This window comes from Schistocerca americana, chromosome X, assembly GCF_021461395.2.
Source record: "Schistocerca americana isolate TAMUIC-IGC-003095 chromosome X, iqSchAmer2.1, whole genome shotgun sequence".
Lineage (NCBI taxonomy): Eukaryota > Metazoa > Arthropoda > Insecta > Orthoptera > Acrididae > Schistocerca > Schistocerca americana.
The window spans coordinates 749,327,119-749,355,060 of NC_060130.1; the positions used below are offsets into that span (position 1 = coordinate 749,327,119).

At 37.9% G+C, this 27,942-nt stretch overlaps 1 protein-coding gene across 3 annotated transcripts in view; it reads left to right on the plus strand.

Moving 5' to 3' along the window:
• LOC124554815 (ecdysone-induced protein 74EF) overlaps positions 1–9,609 on the plus strand; it is an 893,955-nt gene extending 884,346 nt beyond the window's left edge. For all 3 annotated transcript variants that reach the window (XM_047128473.1, XM_047128472.1, XM_047128474.1), the window contains 3 exons: positions 7,556–7,810; positions 8,384–8,576; positions 8,819–9,609. In XM_047128473.1, the coding sequence (XP_046984429.1) occupies positions 7,556–7,810; positions 8,384–8,576; positions 8,819–8,927 (557 nt within the window). In that variant the 3' untranslated portion in view covers positions 8,928–9,609. The remainder of the gene's footprint in view (positions 1–7,555; positions 7,811–8,383; positions 8,577–8,818) is intronic.
• Positions 9,610–27,942: the final 18,333 nt, after the last annotated feature.

The window sequence follows — 27,942 nt, forward strand, 5'->3', positions numbered from 1 at the left end:
GTGCGGTTCTAGGCGCTGCAGTCTGGAACCGCGGGACTGCAACGGTCGCAGGTTCGAATCCTGCCTCGGGCATGGATGTGTGTGATGTCCGTAGGTTAGTTAGGTTTAAGTAGTTCTAAGTTCTAGGGGACTGATGACCTAAGATGTTAAGTCCCATAGTGCTCAGAGCCATTTGAACCGGTTCAAAATGGCTCTGAGCACTATGGGACTCAACTGCTGTGGTCATAAGTCCCCTAGAACTTAGAACTACTTAAACCTAACTAACCTAAGGACATCACACACATCCATGCCCGAGGCAGGATTCGAACCTGCGACCGTAGCGGTCGTGCGGTTCCAGACTGTAGCGCCTTTAACCGCTCGGCCACTTCGGCCGGCTATTTGAACCGGTCCTGAAAACTTGCGCTTGTGAATTTTTAATAGGTATAACGAGAAACGTGGGCACATGCAATAGGTAATATTTAGGAAATGAACTATTTGTGCATAAATTATCTACTGCAAGTGCCGCATGTCTTACTTATAAATCTTACAAGTATTGCCATAGCTATTAAAATCCTCACAAGAATAAATTTTCATAACTATCTGTATGGGTTTAGGAATCATTATGGGGCTAGGAGAAATTATTTTATACTCATAAGTCCGATTAATTAAAAATGTAGTTCATTAAAAATTTATTTTTATTTTAAGTATTTTTCTGTAATAGCATTATTTGTCATATCCCTCGGGTTTGCCATAAAGAGGTAACTGGAACAGTTTTCATTGTCTTAAGAACATAGACTGCTGTCACCACCAATTGTTTTGCGCCTGCATCTATGTATAAAATATTTTCCTTATTAACGATGCGTGAGATTGGAATATTTAAATCGAACGTTTCTGAGGTGCGGAGGCTATAAATCAAACGTTCAGTTTACATTCAGATTTTTAGAGGATAGCGATGCCGAGATCCTGTTATGCAACTTGGGGTGCTCTTTGAAGATACATTAGCATTTTCGTCGGGAAGAACTGGGTAAATGGTTGGTATAAAAGACTGCGGATCTTGATCTAACTGTCCGTTTCGGCATCTTGAGAATGCCTGAATTATTCCATAACAAGTCAAACGTAAGTTATTCTCCCTTCTCAGCGACCTCACTGTCGATAAATTTTACAGTACAGTGATAAAACGACAATGAAGGGCAACGAGACTCAAAATTTCTTACTGTCAGGAAGTTAAGCCAAGAGAACATACAGCATTTTAAAAATGTCGATTATGTTTAGACAGCTGAATTGTTGTCAGCATTCCTCATTAAGGACCGATGACATTTTTTACTGTTACGGCCGTAAAGTTTTCGATGTAATTCACACCGTAGTGTTGTTAGCACAAGAGTGATTCCTGTGTCACCGGACACTGTAATTCTCAAAGTAACTATTCCGAATACCTCGTAACTGGTGGTGTAGTTTAGGGACTCTCCACAGGGTTGTAGATACCTTGCTGTAAATTCGCCATTAAATTTGTCCATAGTATCACTATTCTAGTACAATTCAGTCTCCATCTTTTGCAGGCACGTCTCCCTAACGTAGAGAGTGCTTTCTCGTACCTGTAGCGCAAAGGGGCCGTATTAACATTCTGTATCCGAACGCAGATTGGTCCCCTCGTTGCAGGTTTCCCGCGCCAGAGAAATGTCCCACTACGAGAAATAGCGACCTGTTTTATAGTTCCTTTCCAGTATATGCGCTTCCCCGTAACCATAAAATTTCCGCATGTGTGTTTTGAGAAGCACAACTACGACAGTGCGTTTCTTCTATATGTGCTCAAGAACTGTAAACATAAATGAGTCGGATAATATATGGCGCACTTTGGCGATAAGATTCTACGTCTACCTCCGATGACTGTAGTTAAAAAAAACAATTTCGAAGTGAGCACCTTAAAATCTTTAATCTCCCATTCGAACAACACAACAGTCGATATTGAGCAGTCTCATTCCGAAATTAGCTTGTAATTTTCATCCCAACGACATGTGGCCGCTTTCGGATCCATGTTTCGTAGTTTTCTTAGTGTGAGAAAATTGATTTTAGTGTGAGAAAATTGATTTTTAGCGTCGTGAAGATGTTCAAAGCGAATCTGAACCACCCTTACGTCAGTTATTCTAATCCAGTTCAGTATTCAAAATTCGATTGTGTCATCTTTCGTCGTCGTTGCAACAATTCTATACAAGACGTAATCACATACCATTTTTCTTCTAAAAAATGGAGAACTGAATATTATAGCTGTGCAACAGGTTGGATATTTGCGCAACTACCTACGACTGCACTGCACATGTCAGTATATGTTACCAAAGAGAACAACATCGACCTGTAACGCCTTCCTTGCATTCGGTTCCCTGTAGATGAAAATGGAAGCTGATTACTCCCTGGAAACAAGGCTCAAAATTTTTAGTGCCACAACGTTAATTCAAGAAACAACGCAGCATTTTAAAACTGCGGATTATGTTTAGATAGCTGAATTTTGGTAGTAATTTAGTTTCTGATTTCTGTTGCGGAGCGACAGAAGTAATGGCATCATGGTTAGTTATTGGTTTCCACATACGTGCGTAAACTCCAGTTTTCGAAATTTGGATTAATTTTTCCTGGATAAAGTGACTCTTTCAATTTCCGGCCACCTACCGATACTGCAAATATCATAAAGGAAGGGAGGCTGCTACTTTCATAATACGTGAAGTTGCCGCTAAGTGACTTGGGAATATTCAGATATTCACAAATTTGCCTCTATAATCACATTCTAAACTTCCCCGTCGTCCGAATGGGTTTGAAGAAACAAATATTTGTAGGAGAAGTCGATTTATGTTCTAGTAAATTTAGTCTTTTTCTCTGAAAAAGAGCTCGTAACTTCTTTTTTGCACGAGCACTTTGCCTGTTTGAAAGTAAAAATGGACTCACAGGCCAGAAAAAAACTGTAGTAATGAACAGGACACATAATAATAAGATAATTGTCGTTGGGCCGTAGGCTCTACTTACACGCTTCTCTTCGAACAACTCTTTATCGCATTCAAGATATTAGTAATTTGGTCTATTTCAGATTTTTCTCTCTCAACGAAGTAGTTTCCTATTATAGTTTGGGAGATCTCAACTGTTTGTAACGATTGCAGTTTTATTTTAATTAAATTTATGAATAACCGCGATATTAACTCTTTTTCCCCTGTTGACTTACCAGTCATCAGATAGTTAATTTTTAATGTGACAGTCACACGGCGAAATAATTTGACCAGTCACATATCATGTCTCCGTTTACCTCTGCGTCTGATAAAATACATGTCCTCAGTACGTTTCTGTTTGTCTTGTACTTACTGCTCAACCTCGAATATCGTCTCTGTGATGATTATTTTTAAGCTAGAAGTTGAATGGAATATGGTCCACTTTTTTTAAAAATATTCGGTACTTAACCGATTTACAGTCCAGAATTATCTCTCTGATGGTTACAAGATGCATCCGCAACTCACAATTCATTATTGTGTTAATCTCAGTACTAGTATCTCAAAGTGGCGTTATTTATTAATCAGTAATTATGGTTCAAATGGCTCTTATGGGACTTAACTTCTGTGGTCGTCAGTCCCCTAGAACTTAGAACTACTTAAACCTAACTAACCTAAGGACATCACACACATCCATGCCCGAGGCAGGATTCGAGGCTCTGAGCACTATGGGACTTAACAGCTGTGGTCATCAGTCCCCTAGAACTTAGAACAACTTAAACCTAACTAACCTAAGGACATCACACACATCCATGCCCGAGGCAGGATTCGAACCTGCGACCGTAGCAGTCGCACGGTTCCGGACTGCGCGCCTAGAACCGCGAGACCACCGCGGCCGCAGGATTCGAACCTGCGACCGTAGCGGTCACGCGGTTCCAAACTGAAGCGCTTAGAACCGCGCGGCCACACCGGCCGGCCAGTAATTATGGCGACTTTCGTCTGTTGTAGCTGAAAGTATACCTTTTATTGAGCCTTTGGAGAGACAAGATGAAGTTCGAAAATGAGATAGCTTAGCGAACATACCAGGACCGGATTAAATCAAACGTATACTGCGTGAGTAGACAATTTTGGGAAATCAGTACATTACCGATTTCTGGGTATGTGAGTCTGATGACTATATTCTGGTGTTCTAAAGCTTTCCTTGGAAGATGACGAACTCACACTGAGTGCCTTGTTAGTCACTTTTAGTATTTGTCAACCATGTAAATGAAATTTGTATCTGGTAGATAAATCTGCCTGGTATATTTTTTCTGTAAATTCAAATTTTTACGTGCGGTACATGGTACCTCGATTCGCAAAAATCATGCATGGCTTGGTCTATACAACTGTGTTTATGAACACACCGGTATGCCGGAATCTTTTAAGATTTTTCTTCGCTTAGTGCAACTTCTATTTATTTGCACTAAAGACAGTGTTACGTAAGGCCAGAGCCTTGGCCTTGGCTCCGTATTTATAACCGTGACCTTCAGCTGGCTCAGAAAGTCAGTGTGTCGTTGAACCGGCTACCATCACTTTCGCTCTGCTTCCCCCCTTCGAAGTATGTGTGCCATCCAGCGAATTTCAAGGCGACTGATGAAACGATGTTTATGAAGCTCTAAAAAAAGGTTTTGTCAGAAATGTGATAGATATTGCTAGAATTGCGAATAACACAGAGAGTATACCGTCGAAATTACTCTACAAAAGAGCTGCTCGCCAATGATTTGACGTAGGTCTGTAGAGCAGGATCCTGTTCGACCTCTCCGCTCATTGGCTCTAGCCGGCAGCCAATAGCGGCGCACTTCCGCCAGTACGAAGCACACTTCAAAAAGATGATCTCAGCCCACTGCCCTGAAAGGTGTTCCCTAAGGATTTCAGTGCATCAGTAAGCAAATTTTACTCAGTACTGCTTTGTGAAAACGTTTGCTTCGCATTAAAGTTTTGCTTTCACTGTGAAGAATTAACCACCTGCGTTTTGTTTGATTACAGTGCTTTCTAAGTAATCGGTGCTTGAGCAGGAAGTTACACCTGTGCCTTTTTAAGAACTCTTCGACGTGTCGTTTGACCAAGACTTGGAAGATTTCCTTTGTTTATCGTATTAAGATTTAAATAAAATTCAGTATATTCCAAGCCTCAGAGCATTTGCAAAAATGGATGAAATCACCGAATGAATTACCAGTAGCTGTACTGTCGATGTAGAGACGATTCACCTACACTTACAACGATCTAATTCTCTTGTACCTTTAAGGTAGCCTAATTTACTCGTGTTCAGTAGTTTAAAAGACCATGCAAATACACTATATCGGACAACTGCACATCTCAGTCAGGTAAGCGTGCGAAGGAAACTGTTAGAAAGTTAGAGAACGCGGAGCTGGCTGGTAACCTACTTGGGGCCCAGTGAAACTCTAATACGCGTTGCCTTGAGCTCGATCTTCTTCGCTGCCGTGCTGACCAGGAAGTCACACTTTCTTCACCTTCTCCTGGCCACCGCACTCTCTTTGGGACTTTAACCGACGCATAATTGGATGGCTTTGACAAATAATTAAATGGAAAAGTAAAGGGATATATAATTAGAGTATTTGCATACCTGTGGAGCATCATATAGCGAAACTTTTTTTTTATACTGCAACTTTCAAGCAGATGAAGCTGTAGGCGGCCCTGAAAGAAAAAGAAAAAACATCTTTAACAATGGAAATCGCACGGGATAAATATATATCTGTGGTGACATAGATTAATACTTTTCTCCTACTGTAACATTCCATTCACGGTAAAGTTTCGGAAACAATTTTTATTGTTGCAGTGAGTCTTTTGGTGAGTGACACATTACATGCACTTAACTGCAAGATTTTTGTTTTACGCCGACTCAGCGAGGAGGTTAGTCGGAAGAATATAGTAATTATCTGATAACAGAGATACATGTAAGTGACTAGAAAAAGTGTCACTATTTTTCTTTCAATTTTTTCGTAGGAACTGCGTAACATATGCAAGCTAATTCGCTGAAATTAAAGAGCAATAATTATATAATTTTAATTTCATTTTCACATTTTCCCTGTACTCGATATAAATACCGTAGGAGTACTTTCAGCTGAGTGGAGCGCTGTGGGAAGTTTTATTGCCGTCTCTTTTAACTGCATGTGAAGCGTATTTGAGAGGGTCGAGGATCAAACTGAAGCAGGATGTACACCAGGCGGGACCTCTAGTGGCGGCCCACTGCACTAGACGGAGCTACTGACCGTATTCAAGGTCGAATCTTATCGACCGTCTGTAGTGTGGTCAGGATTGCTCGTCTGCGCGCCGTGTGCAAGAGTCGCCTACTTGCGGCATTCGCCTGCTGTGTTTCAGACGTTGCGGGAGCTACTAAGGATGCAATTAAAGCAAACGTCGAAAGCAACAGTTACCCAGAAAAGAGCTGTTTGCGCCTTTTACATTGTTAGCCCACAACTGACGAGAAACAATAGGGGTGTAAAAATATCGCTTATAAAAAAAGTATGAAAACAAACTCAATTTTTTCTCTTTTTACGGCAAAAGCTGATAGCTAAACTATTTGTTGATCTGAGCTATGCGTCCTTATTACTTTTTTTTCTTTTGAGACTTAGTAATTTTTTTGTCCAAAAGGAGGAAATACATACGGAAATGTTTCATTGAGACTTGAAGATTTTTAAGATTCTAGGATGAAGAGTTAAATGTGATGTACAAAGATTAACGCAAGTTCCAATATGTTCGGAACGATGAGTAAAAACAAAATCATTTGTCTTTGCCAACATTTCTCAGTAAAATATTGGCGTTTTCGATTAAGCAGGTGAATACGGTGCTTTAACAAGTGTGCCAGTTCCGATCACACAATACAAAAACAGAAATTAGAAAATAAGACATAACCAGCTCATAAGAAATGTGACTACAATGCGTAATTATGACGTAACGACGATTCTGATTAGTGTTCAAATGTCAACTAGTTGAATACCTAGCTATTTTTTCTTAATTGCCAGTGTAGTAGGTAACAGGTCCAACACACACACATTGTCGAATACAAGGCTCAAGGTATATATACATTTAAATATGAGTTTTTGATATCACTTGGAACACACTGCTGGGAAAGTTGAACTTCCGAAGAAGGAGTTCCCAGTCATTAAATGAGCATTTACATCCTTCAGTTCTGTGCAAAATATCACCCTGCTACCACTGTACAGCACAGAACCATGGCAGGTTCATAATACCCTACCCATTGTTAGTCTCCAGCTTGCAGAAAATAATAATAAACATGGTTTCCCATTTTGTAAGTGCAGAATTTTATACTTGTTTGTACAAAACAGAAAATAACAGCAATCCTAAATTTCTGTTTCTGCAAAAAGAGAAAACCAGTTTGTTAATCATAACTCCATGTAACATTTGTTCTAGTGGCATGTAAAAGTGAATCATATGAAAATTGTGTAACTATGTCTGCTGAAACATTGAATTTACAAGAAATACTTTTTAAATACATCTGAAAAACTGTGATAATATTTTCTGAGGCATAATTTGTAAACCTTTTAGTTGTCATAATACCAAATTAATAACAACATGGTCTTTCTTCTCCACAGCGGATGGATACGCTGGCTATTTACCTGGCCCTTCGCCAGCCTACCACTCGCACCCACAGTTTGCCACCCCACCTCTGCCATCAGCATCGACTGTGGGAGTGACATCAGCTATTCCTACTTCAGTCATACAGGCTGCGTCCTCATCAGTGAGTGATGATGTCTATATGTTGGAGCTCAGTTTTCAAGGTCGAGGGAAGAAACGGCCCAAGAAACTTCGCACTGAGCCAGGAAGTGTCAAAAGGAAGAGCCGTGAAGGTGAGAACAATTTCTAAATGAGAGAGAGAGAGAGAGAGAGAGTGTTTGAGTAAGCATTAGGTATAAACATTTGGTGACTCTCATCATAGAGTTAAGATATACCAGTAGGTGTAGTGAATACATTTCTGAAATGAAATCAGAATATGTAAAGAATCATCACCAAAATTTATCATTCTGCACAAACTCATGATTTAAGTGGCTATAGCAGTAAAAGGAAACACAGAAATCATCCCTGATTTTCTTGTATGACTAATTTTGTTGTTTCTCTTGATTCATTTACATGATGTTTCAATTTTTGTTTCATTCATTGTCCACTGATTTGTAAATCTCACTTTATTAATGTTTCATTATATGTATTAATGTATTTTACATTTAACAGAAAAGCTGTGTACTGACAAATGGTTTTATTTAGATATAATGAAGAAGAAAGTCATTTATGTCCTATCACCTACAAAGAAATATATGCAGATATATCTATGCTGAAGCACTTCTCACATTTAAGTCTTGATAAACCAACTAAACAACAAATGCATTTACTGAAAGTAACATTTTCTGTATTTGTTTTTCTTGCAGGCTCCACTACGTACCTGTGGGAGTTCTTGCTCAAGTTGCTCCAAGATCGAGATTACTGCCCGCGCTACATTAAGTGGACGAACAGGGAAAAGGGTGTGTTTAAGTTAGTTGACTCCAAGGCTGTATCTCGCCTGTGGGGGCTGCACAAGAACAAGCCTGATATGAACTACGAAACAATGGGGCGAGCCTTGAGGTTAGTTATTCAGAAAATTGAAATATTTATAATAAAACTTCAGCTTCCACAAAGTAATGTAACTTAAATTACTGTAGCAGAATGCCTGTACTAATTATAAGCAAAATAAATTAAGTAGAGGAAAATGTGTTACATAGATTACTAAAAGCCAACATTTAAAGGTTTGTAAATTAGTTTTACACATGTTATCCAGTATAATACAGAAATATTAACCGTCACCAATGCATATTTTTATCTTACAGGTATTATTACCAGAGGGGCATCCTGGCAAAAGTTGATGGCCAGCGACTCGTGTACCAGTTTGTTGATGTTCCCAAGGACATAGTGGAGATTGACTGTACGGGAGCGTGACCAGTTGGACTGTATATACAGAGTAACTTAATGTGATTCGGAATTATTTTTCTGCTGGACATCTTCTGTGATGATATGCAGGATAGCTACAAATATTTTCAGTGAATGAAAAGTGAGGAATTGTTTGTAATTATTTTTGAAAAGATCTCAGGAACAGTGCTGGTGGTGTAAAGTACCCTATTTTTATAAGTGTTTGGTGCAGGGAGTCACCTTTGGTTAGGACAGTAATGCTGTCACCCAAGAAGAGGTCCAATTGTACTCCAAGATTAATTTATGAAGCTCTTTGTTCAGCATCTCTGAGAGATATGTTACCTTCACTCCATACTCTGCAGTGAAGTGAAATATGGCATGAAATGGCATACTCATGAAACTCTTTAAGAACTGTAAAATATAAAGATACGTTAAACAACATCTTATTATGTTCATAATCACACAAATAACAATTCACATGAACCTTCATTTGTGATTTTTAAATAAATGTTAATGACAGACTGAAGCATAACTATGTGCATGTATTTTGAATAGATTTTAAAAAATCTAAAAAGAAAGTCTGCTGTCTGTGTGTGTGCAACCTCTGCTTATTGTGTGCAACAGACTAAGTACTGCTGTGTAAAATATTTATTTGTATAGTCTCAGCAGCTGTGGGGCTTATGTGTAAACTGTCATGATTTTGAAACTCATCTGTGTGCTGTACATATAAATGTATATCTTCACGATTCAATTGCACAGTGGTTCTGCAGGCAACCAGTATACAATGACAAGTATTATTGTGTAATATGCAGCCTTTCAGGACATGACTATAATATTAGAGCTTTTGTACTTAAATTTCTTCTTCATTTTTTGAGAGCACTCGTTCCATGCTGCATAATATCAGTTTCCTCAGACTAGATGACTTTCACATATTTGAAATAATATTTAAAAATTGATGTCATAATCATTTCTAATTTATTCCTTCATACTGAAAATAAATGTGGAACAATATTAAATGTGTCTGTGTTTCATCTGTGTTAAATGCATAGTATAATGAATGGTAATAAATACATCTTTTTAATTCATGTGCTGTCTGAAATATTTAAAAACTCTGTCTTTATAGTAATTTGATGTCTTTTTCTGAAACTACATGTTCGGTGTTGTATCAAAAGATTGTGTGATGTGAAGAATGTATCAATTAGATGTGTATTTAACAGTTTACAGTAGTACTGTTATACAAATATTTTAAAACTTGTTCAACACATGTTTTGGCTGTTTAAGGTTTTTGGACAGTACGTTTCAGTGTTACATCAGTTTGAAATTGCTTAAAGGGTCTGAGGGGAAATGGCAGAGCTGATTGCTATTGCTGTACAGTTTGATACTCATAAGTGCAGCTGTCTCCTGGTGTGGAGAAAGTCTTCTGAGAGAAATGAGTTAACTCAGTGTTTGATTCTCCACTGATTAACACAGTCTCATAGAACATATTTAATTTCAGCTAGATTTGGTATGTGTCATAAGCTTTATTGCCAAGACATGGAATGTCAGTACGTGCCCCGTAACTTTTTGTTCCTTTAACATTTTCCATAATTTGCAATATGATCTATTTAAGAAAACTGACGTATTTTCTTTGTTGTTGTTCTTTGTTTTCCTTTTTTAACATATATGCCAATATGATGGTTCGAACACATCATAAATCATAATTAATACCCGGTGTTTTGTAGAATTAAGTCTCACTGTGTATGTTTCTTACTGAAATTTTAAAAGATGCAAGGAGTGGATAAAAGTCTTCACAGGAAAAATTATTTTGCATAGTTCCTTTTAGCAAGCACATGTATACTGTTACATGTGAAAATATTCAGGACATTTCTAGTTTTGAATACAAATATCACTAATATTCTAAATGAAAAAGATCAAAATGGAAACTACAAACCGGAATAAAGATGGATAAAAAGAGAGTCAGTAATCATTATTGTATTAACGGAAATCTTACACAGTCTACAAGGTAACCAAAGCTGAGTTGAGAAAGCAGTGAGAGTCATCTTAAGTTACACACAATCTTGTTTACGGGGAAGCAAAATACAGAATGTGAAAACAAAATTACCTGTCTCTTCTTTAAATTACTTGTGTTGTATAAGGCTAGGGGTTCTGAACCACTAGTTTTGGCTCTCTCTTGTCAACCAAACTACTTTTCACATCTTAGCTTCAAAAGAGATTTTTTGCTTTGCCAAGTTCAGAAATATGTGGTAACAGTCCTCCCCTCTCTGTTTCTCCCATCTGATAGAAAATTTCCCCACTAAACTATGTCTTCTTTTATCCATTTTTGTAAATGGTTTGTAGTTTTGGTAAATACTCTGCTGTGTCAGAGGGTGTGCAATGAAACTGATCATTGTTAGATTGTGAATACAGCAGTGATAAAATATTTGCTCAGTATCCTGTACGTCCACTCCTTTATTGCCAGTGGCAAGTGACTGACTGCGATACTAGTGTAATGTTAATAGGCCAGAGCAGTTTCTTTTCTAAATTGCACTGTTGCAGTTTTTTGATTTTATATTTTTCATGGAATTCAGAATCTCCGTGGGATCTAAATTTGCGTCCATTGAAATTGTGATGTTTTGGAAATGAAACTTCATTCTAACTTCCAACATTATCTCTCTCATATATTGATAATGAATTAAAATGCATATTTTATTTGGACTGTCCAAGAGCTAATAATTTCACACACTACCCAGCGCACTTGGGAATATATATAAAAAGTCAGTGTTACAAAATAGCAAATTGTTTCTCAGCTCTTCTTGTCATACACTGTATATGATATCCTTACAATGTTCCTGTATTCTTAATTCTTATTTTGTAAGGATTTGAAGACAGAGGCATTGTAGCAAATTTTCTAAAGATCTGAAAATTCCCATAAGTGAAGCTGTTGTGGTATGGGCATTTTTTTTCTCTCCAGCACATAAAGAAAAGATTAGATATCCTGAAAGAATATCTGATATACTACTGCATGATGAGAGACGTAATATGTACAAAGGATTATCATAATTAATAAATGTTTGGTGATATTTTCTTATACATTTGTGCATTGTAAATAAAGTTACAGATTTGCAACAAATGCATCTTTATGTGAAATGTAGAATGTATTCTATAATATATAAATATATATATATAAATATATATATGTATGTTGTACTCAAGTTACGGAGTTTAAATGGAGACTTTTACATAAAGTGAAATAAATGTTTTACCAGACAATGTTTCAATGTTTCAAATGCGTGCAAAAACATAAGTTCACTTGTATAAACATAATGTTCAAGGATGTTACAGTACAAACATTAACAGTGTAAAGAAGAAATTCATGTTGGGCACTGTCTGAACTATACTGCAAATGAGTATTAAATGAGAAAATACATATTTCACAATCCCAATTTAAATGTGGGCACACAAACTCTCAATTCATTTTTCTATCCAATGGCACTATATTACTTTCATTTCATCAGATGCCAGATATATTTCCTATATATTTTAGGTCAGCTAAAAAATGGCTTCAAAAGCCCATTGTCTACCAGATGCAGTGCTTTGTGTAGCTTGAGCATTATTTTCCATATGGGATTTCTTTTTCTTGTAGATCATTCTCTCTAAATGTTACCAGAATGTCGCATATGTTGCTATGACTGCACACAAAAACACACACACTTTTTTCTTGCTGCAATGATCATCATTGGAGATGACATCACATTAGTACTGGACTTCAAATTTCAGCTGTGAAGATAACTGAAATACTCATATTCCAATTTAGAGAACTTTCACAATGACATGAGGCACTTGTCAAGTTACTGTAGATACTATGAGGTGCCAAGATGCTGTAGCTGCTGGAGAAAGACCTTTAGCTGTGATATAAACCTTTACTGAGATTTAAAAGACCACATTAAAGAAATAGAATTCACCATATATCACAAAGATAACTTATTTTTACACATGACAAACACTAAACAAAATTATTATTCTGTTTATGCAGTTACATATACAACACAACAAATAATGATTAAATGCAGACTGACATACCACAGCCGTTATGGTTCTGGCAGGACATCAGCTTAAGTTTTTAATATGATCACCCTGACAGTGTGGAACATAAATGTATTTACCTGATGACATAATTAGCTATATATGCTGTGACTCGAAGTGACTGGGGTTGGTCCTTAACCATTATCCAAGGTATATTCAAATACACATTGATGTCTTTCTTCAATTCCAGTGTGAATTCACCGTGGGAACATTGCTATCCATAGGTATACCTTTTCTTAATTGAACATACACATGCTCCTGCTAGATCTGCAACAGTCTAGAGTTATGGGATGACATCATAATACAATTATTTTTTATTTGATAAAAATTAACAACCCATAGTGAGTTTGGTTTAGGAAAAAGACTGTTTTCATTCTTGGAAACATTTACAATAAGTGCATAATGTTGAGTAATTCCACTTAATATGTGTCAAAAATTAAACAAATATAGTATGGAAGGTTCTGGTGGAGCTTAAAAATTTAGTGGTAACAGTAACATCTCAATGAAAAGTAGAGGTGATGAGTTGTTGATAGGCACATAAACAAGATTTCAAAATTATTCCTAGACAGGTGTGCTGCATTAAAGAAAGGTGTTGACTTATTGGTATCTGTGTAGTCATCCAGAAGAAATCACTTGTGAATTGTTTTGCTATCAAGAAATTAATAGCTTCTCTGTGCATAGTTTTCTTGTATAGTGATTTACATATATGTGATATGGATAAGAATTCACTTACAAAAGAATGTTTTCACTAGGACATCAACTAGGCTTTCCTTACATGAACTCTGTACTTACAGAGAAAGTAAGAGTTACACTTGTGAGTTCTTGGAATTAAGGAGGGTGAGGCAATAGTTGGAATACAAATTAAACTGTTTTGAAAATTGGTGAGTTGCTACATAGACATGGTACATTGTCTGTCAATAGGAACTCAACTTTGAAAGCAATTTTTAAGGTTTATACCATCCATTTCTCACATGAACATAGAAAGAGATTAAAATAGAGCGTCATATATACTGCTCAAAAAAATTAGGGGAACATGATCTTTCAAAAATTACATGCACAACAAAATGTCATTACTTCCTTGATTGTTTACATAAAAGAACTGAGATATCCAAAAGGTGTCAAAAAGAAAGTAGACTTAAAGAGCTTCAATGACATGTGTGCCCCCTGTGAGCAGTTATCACTGCCTGACATCTACATGGCATGCTCTGTATGAGACAACGGAGGTCACCCTGTGGTATCTGTTCCCACTATTCAGTGAGAGCCTATGAGAGTTCTTGGACAATGTGTGGTGGAACAGGACCACCACAAATATATTTGACAAGCATGCCCCACATGTGCTCAATTGGGTTTAGGTTGGGACTCTGCACCAGCCATTCGAGTACTTCAGTGTTAATGCTTCATAAGAGATCTCTGCTGATGCCCATCACATGGGCCCTGGCATTAGAAGGAATATAGTACCACCATTGTATGCAGCAGCCACCACATGGTCTAACAAGATCTGTTTGATGCAGTGTTTGGTGGTAAGATGACAAGAACCATATGGCTGTCAACACTGAAGCCTCCCCACAACATCACAGAACCTTGGATTACTGTAGATTTCCTGGACAACATTCTTGCAATACCACTCACCAGGGGTATCCACATATTAACAGGACATCTGGATCATAAGGTCATTTACTGTAACCTGTTTATTACAGTCTCCTCAGACACAGCTGCTCCAGTGGCCCTTTGGAGATCCTCTTGCAGCGCTCTGGCAGTAGCTTTATGCTGCCACAATGCAGAGTTAGCCAGATATTGTTCTTCACCTTGAGATGAATGTGTCAGCAACCCTGTATAACTCACCTTGTGTATTTACCTGTTTTCCTGAAATGTGTGCACAACCTATGGATGACACTTGGAGAGGCAACATGAGTGAAAGTCCATCCTTTTTGGATTAAACAGACCGCCCGTATAACTTGCATTGCATTAAGATGTCATGTTGCGTGTACCTGGTTGAATACAAGATCCGCAAATGACAAGTGCCATCTGTGTACCGCACTAGATAACACTGGGACACTGGTACTCATTTCCTTCTGAGAGGTCACCTAACATTGTAATACATGACATAGCCAATAGAGGGTGAACGATTTTAATTGTTACCTACACTCAAAAGAAAGATCTCAAGCCATGCAATAAGACCACAGGTACCACCTGCTTCAAAATAGGTTTAACGTACTGGATGTTGATACATGTGTTGCTCTAATTCTTCTGAACAGAGTATTTGTAATATGTTCTGTTTCTCACAACTGCCTGTTTAGAATTGTAGAAGACATATAGCATCACTTCACTGCTAAAGCCATGGACTTACCAAGTTTTAGAAGTTAGAGAGAGAGGGAGAGAGAGAGTCTGTCAACTTTATATCCTTTTATTATTCTCAGTTGAATCGTGTTTTGGAAAGTAGTGTGCAGTCACAACATAGTGATTGGACCCACTAATGGTACAGGCAGTAATAGACCGTATGCCAAATAGTTCTCTGTCGGGCAATGCCATTTCATGTTTTCTATGGTTTCATCTATATCTGTACTCTGGAAGCCTCTCCACATTCTGTGGGAGGGGTTATATTTTGTACAATAATCATTTCCCCACTTTGCAGATGGTGTACGTGAAGAGAGATTGTAAATCAGAAAAAGTAATATGTTTCTAATCTTGAATTACTATAATTTTTGGAGTAAAGCACTTTGTAGTGTACAACATCATACTTGTGGCATTTCCCATTGGAAGTTTCACAAAATACTTTAGTTAAATATCAAGATGTTTGATTCTGAAGCCACAGCTGATTGCCTACAATATCGTTATGCAGTCAGATTTGCTTACAGCCTTTAATCAACATGATATGACAGGGTATGAAACCCAGAACTTCCTTCTTATCAAATGGACCCAGCCCTGGTGTAGAGAAGAAACTGAAAAAGTTGAAAACAAATAAATTGCCAGGTCCAGATGGAATACCAACTGGTTTACAGAGAGCTGTGGTATTGATCCCTTACTTAGCTTGCATTTATTATGAATCTCTCTCCCAGCACAAAGTCCCAAGCAACAGGAAATAAAGTACAAGTGACTCCTGTATGTAAGAAAGGTAAAAGAAGGGACCTACACAGTTACATGCTGATATCCTTAATATCAGTGTGCTGCAGAATTCTTGAACACATTCTGATTTTGAATGCAATAAATTTACTCGAGACAGAAAAGCATCTGTACATAAATCAGCAAGCATTTAGAAAGCATTACTCTTGCAAAACTCAGCTTCTCACGTGGTATCCTGCAGACCATGGATGAAGAGCAACAGGCAGATTCCATATTCCTAGATTTACAGAAAGCATTTGATGCAGTGCCCCACTGCAGACTACTGACAAAGGTCTGAGCATACAGATTAGGTTCCCAGACATGTGTGTGCCTTGAAGACTTCTTAAGTAATAGAACCCAGTATGTTGTCTTCAACAATTAATGTTCTTCAGAAACAAGGGGATTGTTAGTGGTGCCCCAGGGAAATATGATTTGACCCCTATTCTCTATACACATAAATGATCTGACAGACAAGGTGATCAGCAATTTATCGCTGTTTGCTGATGATGCTGTGAGTGTAGGGAAAGGTACCATCATTGAGTCATTGTAAGAGGATACAGACTAACTCAGACAGAATTTCTAGCTGGTGAGGTGAATGGTAGCTTGCTCTAAATGTAGAAAAAGGTAAGTTAATGCAGATGAGTAGGCAAATCAATCACATAATGTTTGAATACAGCATTATTAGTGTGCTGTTTAATGCAGTCATGCCAGTTAAATATCTAAGTGTAATGTTACAAAGTGATATGAAATGGAATGAGCACATTAGGACTGTAGTAGGGAAGACAAGCAGTTGATTTCATTTTATTGGGAGAATTTTGGGAAATTGTAGCTCATCTGTGAAGGAGACAGCATATAGAACACTAGAACAATGAATTCTTCAGTACCGTTTGAGTGTTTGGCATCCCTACCAGGTCGGATTAAGGGAAGACATCAAAGCAATTCAGAGGTGTGCTGTTAGATTTGTGACTAATAGTTTCAGTCAGCTGACAAGTGTTACAGAGGTACTTAATGAACTCAAATGGGAATTCCTGGAGGGAAGGCAGCCTTCTTTTTGTGGACACTATACAATAAATTTAGAGAACTGGCATTTGAGGCCAACTGCAGAATGATTCTACTGCCAACAATGTACGTTTCACATAAGGACCACAAAGATAGGATGAGAAGAATTATGATCTACACAGTCCTATTGAAAGTCATTTTCCCTCACTCTGTTAGTGTGGAACTGGAAAGGCAAGAGCTAGTAGTTCTATGTAGTACTCTCCACCATACATCATACAGTGGCTTGTGGAGTGTGTATGTAAATATATGTAGCAGATGTAGATAACAAGTTACAGTTGTAACATTTTCAGCACATTAGAATCTGTTAGCAGATTTGTTGACTATACAGTTCTTGGGATTGTAGCCACATCACATTGTGTAAATCCCACAATATTTCATCAAGGTAATTTCATGACATCTTCAAGTTGTTAATATTGGTGACTGCTGGTAAGTAGCTGTTTCTACTCCAAAAGCCTCCATACACTATGTAACAGAGGGTACATGGTGCACAATAATCATTTTTCCCACTGTCTGTTCCATCTGCAGATGGTACAAGGCAAGAAAGATACGTCAGAATTTCTGTATTTTTTTTCATTGTTATTATGTAAGAAAAAAGTCAGAGGAAGTAACACTGCAGGGTTTACGTAACAGGGTTGGTATTAGATCTGAGAACGATGCTGCTTGCCAGTTTTATCTTGCCTTGGTTTTGAAGTCTTATGGGTTAAAGACTTCCAAATTAAACACTTTTCTCAAAGTACAACAAAACTGTTTTTTCCTTCTGCTTATGAGTATTTGGTAATGAATTGTTTTTCATTTTTTCATATGTAAAAAATGTGAATGTTACCACAAGTCAGAATTGCTAGTATGTGACCTATAAGATACAGGGTAAAATCAGGTACTGAAGTGACTGTTTATTTATCTTCTTTAGAACAACTGTAGATCCATTCATTATCCAGTTTAGTATATCAGAATCTTAGACAGAGACCAATAAGCATCAGTTGTAAATCCCATAAGTTTAAACTCTTCAAGACTCAACTTTCCTCTAGAGGTGTATTTTGGTTTAGCTCTATGAAGTACACCATAATATAAATGGTTGTAAAGACTTATCTGTTATAGGTCCCTTGCATCACCTCGCTTAATTAGAATTAAAATCAGAAGGCACAAATATCAAAATGCTCTGTGAGGAAACTGACAGAACAGTGAGCTGCCAAGAGATGGGAAATTAAGATTTGGGTGCTATTTTCATGATTTTATGTGTTTACATTGTAATAAAAATTGTCTCAGTGCCTATTATTTTTAGGAGCATCTTGTAGCTCAACCCAGTCTAGACAATGTGATTACAAGCACATTTCAGAAAAAATCAAAGAAAACAACAAAGTTGATTAATGACAGAATAGAACACTCAAAAAAAATGTTTAAGAGCTGTTGACTGGGGGTGAAGTTTACAATTAAAGTAATGTTGGTATGAAATTTAAAGTATAACTGTATTAGGTAGTGCTCAATTCTGAAAACAATTTACCCCAGAAAATAATTGAAGCTGTATAAGGAAATCACCGAAGAAAACTTGATTCATTACAGGCAACAGAATGCTTTCTGAAAGAGGAAGTTTAAGGAAGATGGAATGAGAATTTATACTGTCCTATTGTAAACAGTATTGCAATATATTAATAGAAGTTACAAGAAAAAATCAGTGTTGTGCTCAGCACATTTAAAGCTGACCACCTAGAAGAGGCTGTTCCAACATTGCACGGGTGCTGGGGAGTGCGCATCAGCTCGTTTGTGGGCAGGTGCAGATAACATAGGCTATCCACCAGGTAGCTCTACTGTACACAATATGTACATGTGCATACCACTTGGCCACAGCTACCTGCAAGTGTGAGACCAGGGCAGTATGGTCCCATATTTGACATCCCAGCAGCCCCAACTTTTTACCCACCACTGCCTAAGGGTGTCCAAATGGCACTCAAATTGGAACAGATTAATGTTGACTATTACATAGATTTGATGCACAATGTTGTGGAAAGAGGGACTCTGAAGTAACCATACTAGATTACACTATTTAACCCACTATACTGTGTTACACACACACCCAGATAGCTGTTTGTGTTAAGGCATCACTGCCAGGACAGGGAGGTGCAGCAACTCTGGATCAAATCCACCCAGCACACTGAGAATGAGAGTTGGTGTGTTGGCCAGCCTGGATATGATTTTTAGGTGGTTTCCCACATCCTCTAGGTGAATACCAGGCTGGTACTCAAGTCCCACCTCAGTTACACCAACATTTAGAAAACTTTTTCCCACTTTCACATGAACAACACTACACACTCACAGTGGGGGTACACATTTTCTGCCGTGAAGGTAACAGAGTGGCAGCAGGAAGGGCATCTGTCCATCCCTTAAAAACTAAATATGCCAAATCCATTCATAACCATGTTGGCCCTGCACCCATATGGGACAAAGACACAAAAAAAGAAGACACTACACTGTTAATCAGCACTAATTAATCAGAATGGAACCATTATAAATAATGGTAATTGTATGGTAGATGTTTTTAATCTTTAAATGTGGGAGAGAATACTGTCCAATGTACTTCAGAAGAAACAGTAAAACAGTGCACTCTACAACCAATGCATAGAACAGTCAATGAAATTAAAATTTCTACATCTACATCTCCAACAGAATTGAGGAAGGACATAGAGCATGTCAAAAGTAAAATGAGTTAGTTAGGTAGTTAGTGTCACGTTCCATTGATCATTTGTACAATAAATTATAATGATGTGGAATAAGTCATTTTATATTCAAATCACAAATTATTTTGCAAATATGCTGATCATTTATAAGCATTTGTTTTATTTTAAAAAAGACACACAGATGTGAGTGAGTAAATCCTATCACCACATTATATACATTGCAGTAATAGAAATTCTTCTACTTAATAGAAGGAGTTGTAAAGAAGAGGCTGAGTGAAGTGACACAGTGGTTCACACACTGGACTCGCATTTGGGAGGATGATGGTTAAAACCTGTGTCTGGCCATCCATATTTATGTTTTCTGTGATTTTCCCAAATCACTCCAGGCAAATGCCAGGATGGCTCCCTTGAAAGGGTATGGCCAGTTTCCTTCCCCATCCTTGATGAAATACAATCTTGTACTTCATCTCTAACGACATCAATGTTGACAGGGCATTAAATACAATATTACTTCCTTCCTTCACTTGTCAGTTCAATTTCAAATTTTACTTCACTGTCTGCCAGACATTTTACATCACTAGGTAAATGATCAAAAATTTTAGTTGCAGTATTGTCAGCATCGTGCACCTCTTTTGTACTAACGTAGACTAATGAATATCATTTTTTCTTCTGATATTATAATTACATACATCATTGTTTCTTTTAACTGCAGTGTATTATTTATAACAAACTTCATCAGGGGACAAATATACTGTGAACCAGTGGTCAAAATGCCCAATTCCTTGTACATATGTTTACAAGATGATCATAGGTGGGCACCACATATTATTCTCGCAGCTTGTTTTTGAGCAACAAAGACTTTCTTCCTCAAATATTAGTTAGCCCAGAACATTGTGCTATGTTCCATTACTGAATGAAAATATGATGTAACTTTACTGGTTTTTCTGTCCCCAAGATTTTTAATTATCCTAAGTGCAATTGTGGCTGAGTAAGTTGATGTGGGAGTTACAAAATGTGCTTTTTCCAGTTTCAATTCTCATCAATATGTACACTTAAGAATTTTGAAGTTTTGACCCTATTTATTATTTCCTCACCATATGTTACACATATCACTGATCTAGACCAGTTTGGTATGAGACTATTTGCAAAATCATCAGTGATACATTTATGAACATTGTTTGCAGTTTCTTCTGTTGCGGTCTGTATGCTTGGAATGATCACAATACTAGTGTCATCCACAAAAAGAAGTAATTCTGCTTGTTGTATATTAGATGGAAGATCATTTAGATGTATAATGAACAACAGTGATCTTAGGGTTGAGCCTTTGGGATCCCCTTATGTGATTTCTACCCAGGCAGAATAATCTCCCCTACTACATTTTTTTAATTGCTAAATACAACTTTCTGCATTCTTTTGGTCAGATATGATACTACCCATTGGTTGCCTATATCACCAGTCCCATAAAACCTCAGATATCTAGGAAAATCTTGTGATTGGTACAGTCAAATGCTTTACTTATGCCACACAAAATACCGGGCAGCACTGTGTTGGTATTTAATGCTTTTAACAATTGGTGAGTGAATCCATAAATCACACTCCCGTTTTCATACTCCTCCTAAAGAAATAGGTAATGTTTTGTCCAAGCCAGGAACAATGAATTATTTTCTGCAGCTGGTAAGAGGAGGTTAATGACACAGTACTGAAAATTATTCTCTCTCATGATTCAAAATTCTGTTATGTTGATTACAACGTCTCTGTAACTAAACAGTAATCTGTTACATTCTTGGACCTGACTTGCAATGAGGTTCCTGAAGACAGATCTAAAGCTGCAGAAACAGTAATCCACTGATACTTATCGGTGTTGTATATGAATGTGTCATACAATTCATCAACTGCACATGTGACTCTGTCTTTTTTTGCTCAAAATGATAAAGTGCAGTTTGCATGCAGTTCTTGCATGAAACATGACAGATTGGTTTTATGCACAGCATTTTAGAGGATAGCAAGAAGCTACAAATTTGTCTATAGTACAACCTATTAGCAACGTCTCCTTTCCATGTTTACTTGAAATAAACTTCATAATTGTACAACTTCCTTTTCCATATAATTATCAGAATTTGTTTAACTGTGTTGATCGAAGAATCCAGGAAATCAATAGTGTTCATCTCAATCGCAGCTCAGAGGGCATAGTCTCGTAGATTGATAACCAAGCATTGACTCTCACAAACAGTTCTAAATCTTTTGAATAGTTATTATTTCACACTTCTGACACATATTTCATGCTGCGTGTAAATATTTTTTCCATTTATGCAATTTATACTCAGATATTACAAAATATAATTGGTTTGGTACATGGATAACTATAAGTGTTTTCTCCCTTCTTTGTTTAACCAAAAGCTTTGCAGCCTTTTCCTCATCATTGAAAACTATTATACTCCATGTTTTCTTTGAGATAGGAAGGATTTTTATTTTTGTTGTTGTTGTTGTTGTTGTTGTTGTAGTCTTCAGTGCAGAGACTGGTTTGATGCAGCTCTCCATGCTACTCTATCCTGTGCAAGCTTCACCATCTCCCAGTACCTACTGCAACCTACATCCTTCTGAATCTGCTTAGTCTATTCATCTCTTGGTCTCCCTCTACAATTTTTACTCTCCACACTACCCTCCAATACTAAATTGGTGATCCCTTGATGCCTCAGAACATGTCCTAACAACCGATCACTTCTTCTAGTCAAATTGTGCCACAAATTTCTCTTCTCCCCAATTCTATTCAATACCTCCTCATTAGTTATGTGATCTACCCATCTAATCTTCAGCATTCTTCTGTAGCACCACATTTCGAAAGCTTCTATTCTCTTCTTGTCTAAACTATTTATTGTCCATGTTTCACTTCCATACATGGCTACACTCCATACAAATATTTTCAGAAATGACTTGCTGACACTTAAATCTATACTCGATGTTAACAAATTTCTCTTCTTCAGAAACACTTTCCTTGCCATTGCCAGTCTACATATTATATCCTCTCTACTATGACCATCATCAGTTATTTTGCTCCCCAAATAGCAAAACTCATTTACTACTTTAAGTGTCTCATTTCCTAATCTAATACCCTCAGCATCACTTGAGTTAACTCGACTATATTCCATTATCCTCATTTTGCTTTTGTTGATGTTCATCTTATATCCTCCTTTCAAGACACTGTCCATCCCATTCAACTGCTCTTCCAGGTCCCTTGCTGTCTCTGACAAAATTACAATGTCATCGGCAAACTTCAAAGTTTTTATTTCTCCTCCATGGATTTTAATTCCTACTCCAAATTTTTCTTTTGTTTCCTTTACTGCTTGCTCAATATACAGATTGAATAACATCAGTGATAGGCTACATCCCTGTCTCACTCCCTTCCCAACCACTGCTTCCCTTTCATGCCCCTCGACTCTTATAACTGCTATCTGGTTTCTGTACAAATTGTAAATAGCCTTTCACTCCCTGTATTTTACCCCTGCCACCTTCAGAATTTGAAAGAGAGTAATCCAGTCAACATTGTCAAAAGCTTTCTCTAAGTCTACAAATGCTAGAAACATAGGTTTGCCTTTCCTTAATCTATCTTGTAAGATAAGTCGTAGGGTCAGTATTGCCTCATGTGTTCCAACATTTCTACAGAATCCAACTTGATCTTCCCTAAGGTCAGTTTCTACCAGTTTTTCCATTTGCCTGTAAAGAATTCATGTTAGTATTTTGCAGCCGTGACTTATTAAACTGATAGTTCGGTAATTTTCACATCTGTCAACACCTGCTTTCTTTGGGGTTGGAATTATTATATTCTTCTTGATGTCTGAGAGTATTTTGCCTGTCTCATACATCTTTCTCACCAGATGGTAGAGTTTTGTCAGGTCTGGCTCTCCCAAGGCTATCAGCAGTTCTAATGGAATGTTGTCTACTCCCGGGGCCTTGTTTCGACTTAGGTCTTTCAGTGCTCTGTCAAACTCTTCACGTACTAACGTATCTCCCATTTCATGTTCATCTACATTCTCTTCCATTTCCATAATATTGTCCTCAGGTACATCGCCCTTGTATAGACCCTCTACCTACTCCTTCCACCTTTCTGCTTTCCCTTCTTTGCTTAGAACTGGGTTTCCATCTGAGCTCTTGATATTCATACAAGTGGTTCTCTTTTCTCCAAAGGTCTCTTTAATTCTCCTGTAGGCAGTATCTATCTTACCCCTAGTGATATATGCCTTTACATCCTTACATTTATCCTCTAGCCATCCCTGCTTAGCCATTTTGCACTTCCTGTCAATCTCATTTTTGAGACATTTGTATTCCTTTTTGTCTGCTTCATTTACTGCATTTTTATATTTCCTCCTTTCATCAATTAAATTCAATATATCTTCTGTTACCCAAGGATTTCTACTAGTCCTCATCTTTTTACCTACTTGATCCTCTGCTGCCTTCACTATTTCATCTCTCAAAGCTACCCATTCTTCCTCTGCTGTATTTCTTGCACCCATTCTTGTCAGTCATTCCCTAATGCTCTCTCTGAAACTCTCTACAACCTCTGGTTCTGTCAGTTTATCCAGGTCCCATATCCTTAAATTCCCACTTTTTTGCAGTTTCTTCAGTTTTAATCTGCAGTTCATGACCAATAGATTGTGGCTAGAGTCCACATCTGCCCCTGGAAATGTCTTACAATTAAAAACCTGGTTTCTAAATCTCTGTCTTACTATTATATAATCTATCTGAAACCTTCTAGAATCTCCAGGCCTCTTCCATGATTCTTTCATGATTCTTGAACCAAGTGTTAGCTAAGATTAAGTTATGCACTGCATAAAATTCTACCAGGCGAGTTCCTCTTTTATTCCTTACCCCCATTCCTTATTCACCTACTATGTTTCCTTCTCTTCCTTTTCCTTCTACCAAATTCCAGTCACCCATGACTATTAAATTTTCATCTCCCTTCACTATCTAAATAATTTCTTTGATCTCATCAAACATTTAATCAATCTCTTCGTCATCTGGAGAGCTATTAGGCATATAAACTTATACTACTGTGGTAGGCGTGGGCTTCGTACCTATCTTGGCTACAATAATGTGTTCACTATGCTGTTTGTAGTAGCTTACCTGCATTCCTATTTTTTTATTCATTATTAAGCCTACTCCTGCATTACCCCTATTTGATTTTGTATTTATAACCTTGTATTCACCTGACCAAGAGTCTTGTTCCTCTTGCCACCAAACTTCACTAATTCCCACTATATCCAAATTTAACCCATCCATTTCCCTTTTTAAATTTTCTAATCTACCTGCCCGATTAAGAAATCTGACATTCCACACTCCGATCCGTAGAATGCCAGTTTTCTTTCTCCTGATAACAACGTCCTCCTGGGTAGTCTCCCCCCCGGAGATCCCAATGGGGTGCTTTAGGAGCTAAAAACACGTCAACTCTTCCTGTCTCTAGTTTGTGTGTTTATTTATTTTGTTATACTTCCCTTAAAACAACTTCCTGTTATCATTTGTTTGTTTAGGTTTACTTATCGTACTAATTATAAATTTTTGTCTCACTTCCATTTTATTTCTCAATTTATTATCACATCACTGCTTTTACTCATTATTAGAACCATTATTAGTACACTTCATTTTTATTCCAATTTTCTTGCTTTAAGTCTTGTTGCACACAGATTACTCTAGCTCTGTTTAGCATGTTTCTTTTCCTGCCACCAGTTGGTTGTTTAAACCATTGCAGTATCTGCTGGCCTTGGTCACAAAACCCCCCTTCTTTCTGTAGATGCCTCCCTCTTTCACTTCCATGAACCCACATTCCCCTGACTCAGAGCACTTCTCTATGCATTGTTCTCCTGCCTTCACTGGCGCTACAGTCTGGAACTGCGCGACCGCTACGGTCGCAGGTTCAAATCCTGCCTCGGGCATGGATGTGTGTGATGTCCTTAGGTTAGTTAGGTTTAAGTAGTTCTAAGTTCTAGGGGACTGATGACCTCAGATGTTAAGTCCCATAGTGCTCAGAGCCTTCACTGGCACAGAGGTGCTAAAGTCCAGGAGCTGCTTCCTTGCAAGCTTTGCACATGAACGAACTAAGCTCCATATTGCATACACAAATGTCCCATCTCTGCCAGCTCATCTCAAAGAGTTCTGCCATGTATTTCAAAACACAGACATCCATATAATAATTATGCTTGAGACCTGGCTCAAACCAACTATTCCTGTAAGTTTGGTAAATCTAAATGGCTAGATCTTTCTACGACACAACAGATGTAATTGATGAGAGGGTTGAGTGGGGGCATACATACAATGTAATTTATCACCTACTGTGCTACATGCATCCAAGATAATGAAGATAAAAAAGTGGAATGTATGTTCATAGAGATAAAATCCCTTAGCAGAAAGTGTCTGATTTGTGTCATATACAAACCTCCTGAAGTAGCTAGGTTTCCCTGCTTTGAAACTGCTCTGTTAGGTCTCTAATTTATATACTATTATATAGTTACAGCTAGTGACACAACATAAATTTTCTACACAATAGTCTTCCTAGTGTGCAATTTAAGTACACTTATTTCTTCAAATGTGTCACTACTTCAGCTTTCTCCCATCCATCATATGAATTGTGCTCATGCTCTTGTAGATATAGTTACAACAAAATCCTCAGAGTAGTTTGTATCTCTCAAATACCTGCACCTGGCATTTCTGCCCATGACAAAACTTTTATGAAGTACTCACTAGAATTTCCCAGAAAGAGACTGTAACTGATTATATACTGAGATTTCAGATGCATTAATTTATCTGAATTTGCAACTGAGGTGCAAGAAATAGTTTAGAGGACGTCTTCTATTCCCTTCTCAGACATAAAAAAATAACTTCATGGATCTACTAACAAACTTACTCAACTGTATGACAAATATGCTCCCCTAAAAATGGGAAAATAAGAAGGAAATCTCAGAGATGTTGTACATCAGGCATACAAACTGTGACTCACACCTGAAAATTATACACTATGTGATCAAAAGTATCCAGACACCTGGCTGAAACTGACTTAAAAGTTGGTGGTACCTTCCATTGGTAATGCTGGAATTCAGTATGGTGTTGGCCCACCTTTAGCCTTGATGGCAGCTTCCACTCTCACAGGCATACTTTCAGTCAGATGCTGGAAGGTTTCTTGGGGAATGGCAGTCCATTCTTCACGGAGTGCTGCGCTGTGGAGAGGTATTAATGTTAGTCAGTGAGGTCTTGCACAAAGTTGGCATTCCAAATCATCCCGAGGGTGTTCTGTGGGATTCAAATCAGGATTCTGTGCAGGTCAGTCCATTACAGGGATGTTGTTGTCATGTAACCACTCTGCTACAGGCCGTGCATTATGAACAAATGCTGATGCAATTGCCATCCCCGAATTGCTCTTTAACAGTGGGAAGCAAGAAGGTGCTTAAAAATCAACATAGGTCTATGTTGTGATAGTGCCATGCAAAACAACAAGTGGTGCAAGCCCCCTCCATGAAAAACACGACCACAACATAAAACCACCACCTCCAAATTTTACTGTTGGTACTACACACGCTGGCAGATGGTGTTCACTGGGCATTCGCCATACCCACACCCTGCCAACAGATCGCTACATTGTGTACCATGATTTGTCACTCCACACAACGTTTTTCCACTGTTCAATCATCCAATATTTATGCTCCTTACACCAAACAAGGCGTTGTTTGGCATTTCCCAGTGTGATGTGTGGCTTATGAGCAGCCGCTCGACCATGAAATCCAAGTTTTCTCACCTCCCACCTAACTATCTTAGTACTTGCAGTGGATCCAGATGCAGTTTTGAATTCCTCTGTGATGGTCTGGATAGATGTCTGCCTCTTGCACATTACGATCCTCATCAACTGTTGCCGGTCTCTGTCAGTCAACAGATGAGGTCGGCCTGTACGCTTTTGTGCTGTATACACGTCCCTTCGCATTTCCACTTCACTATCACATTGGAACCAGTGGACCTAGGGATGTTTAGGAGTGTGGAAATCTGACACACAGATCTATGACACAACTGACACCCAATCACCTGACCACAATCGAAGTCCATGAGTTCCACTAAGTGACCCATTCTGCTCTCTCCTGATGTCTAATGACTACTAAGGTTGCCAATATGGAGTACCTGGC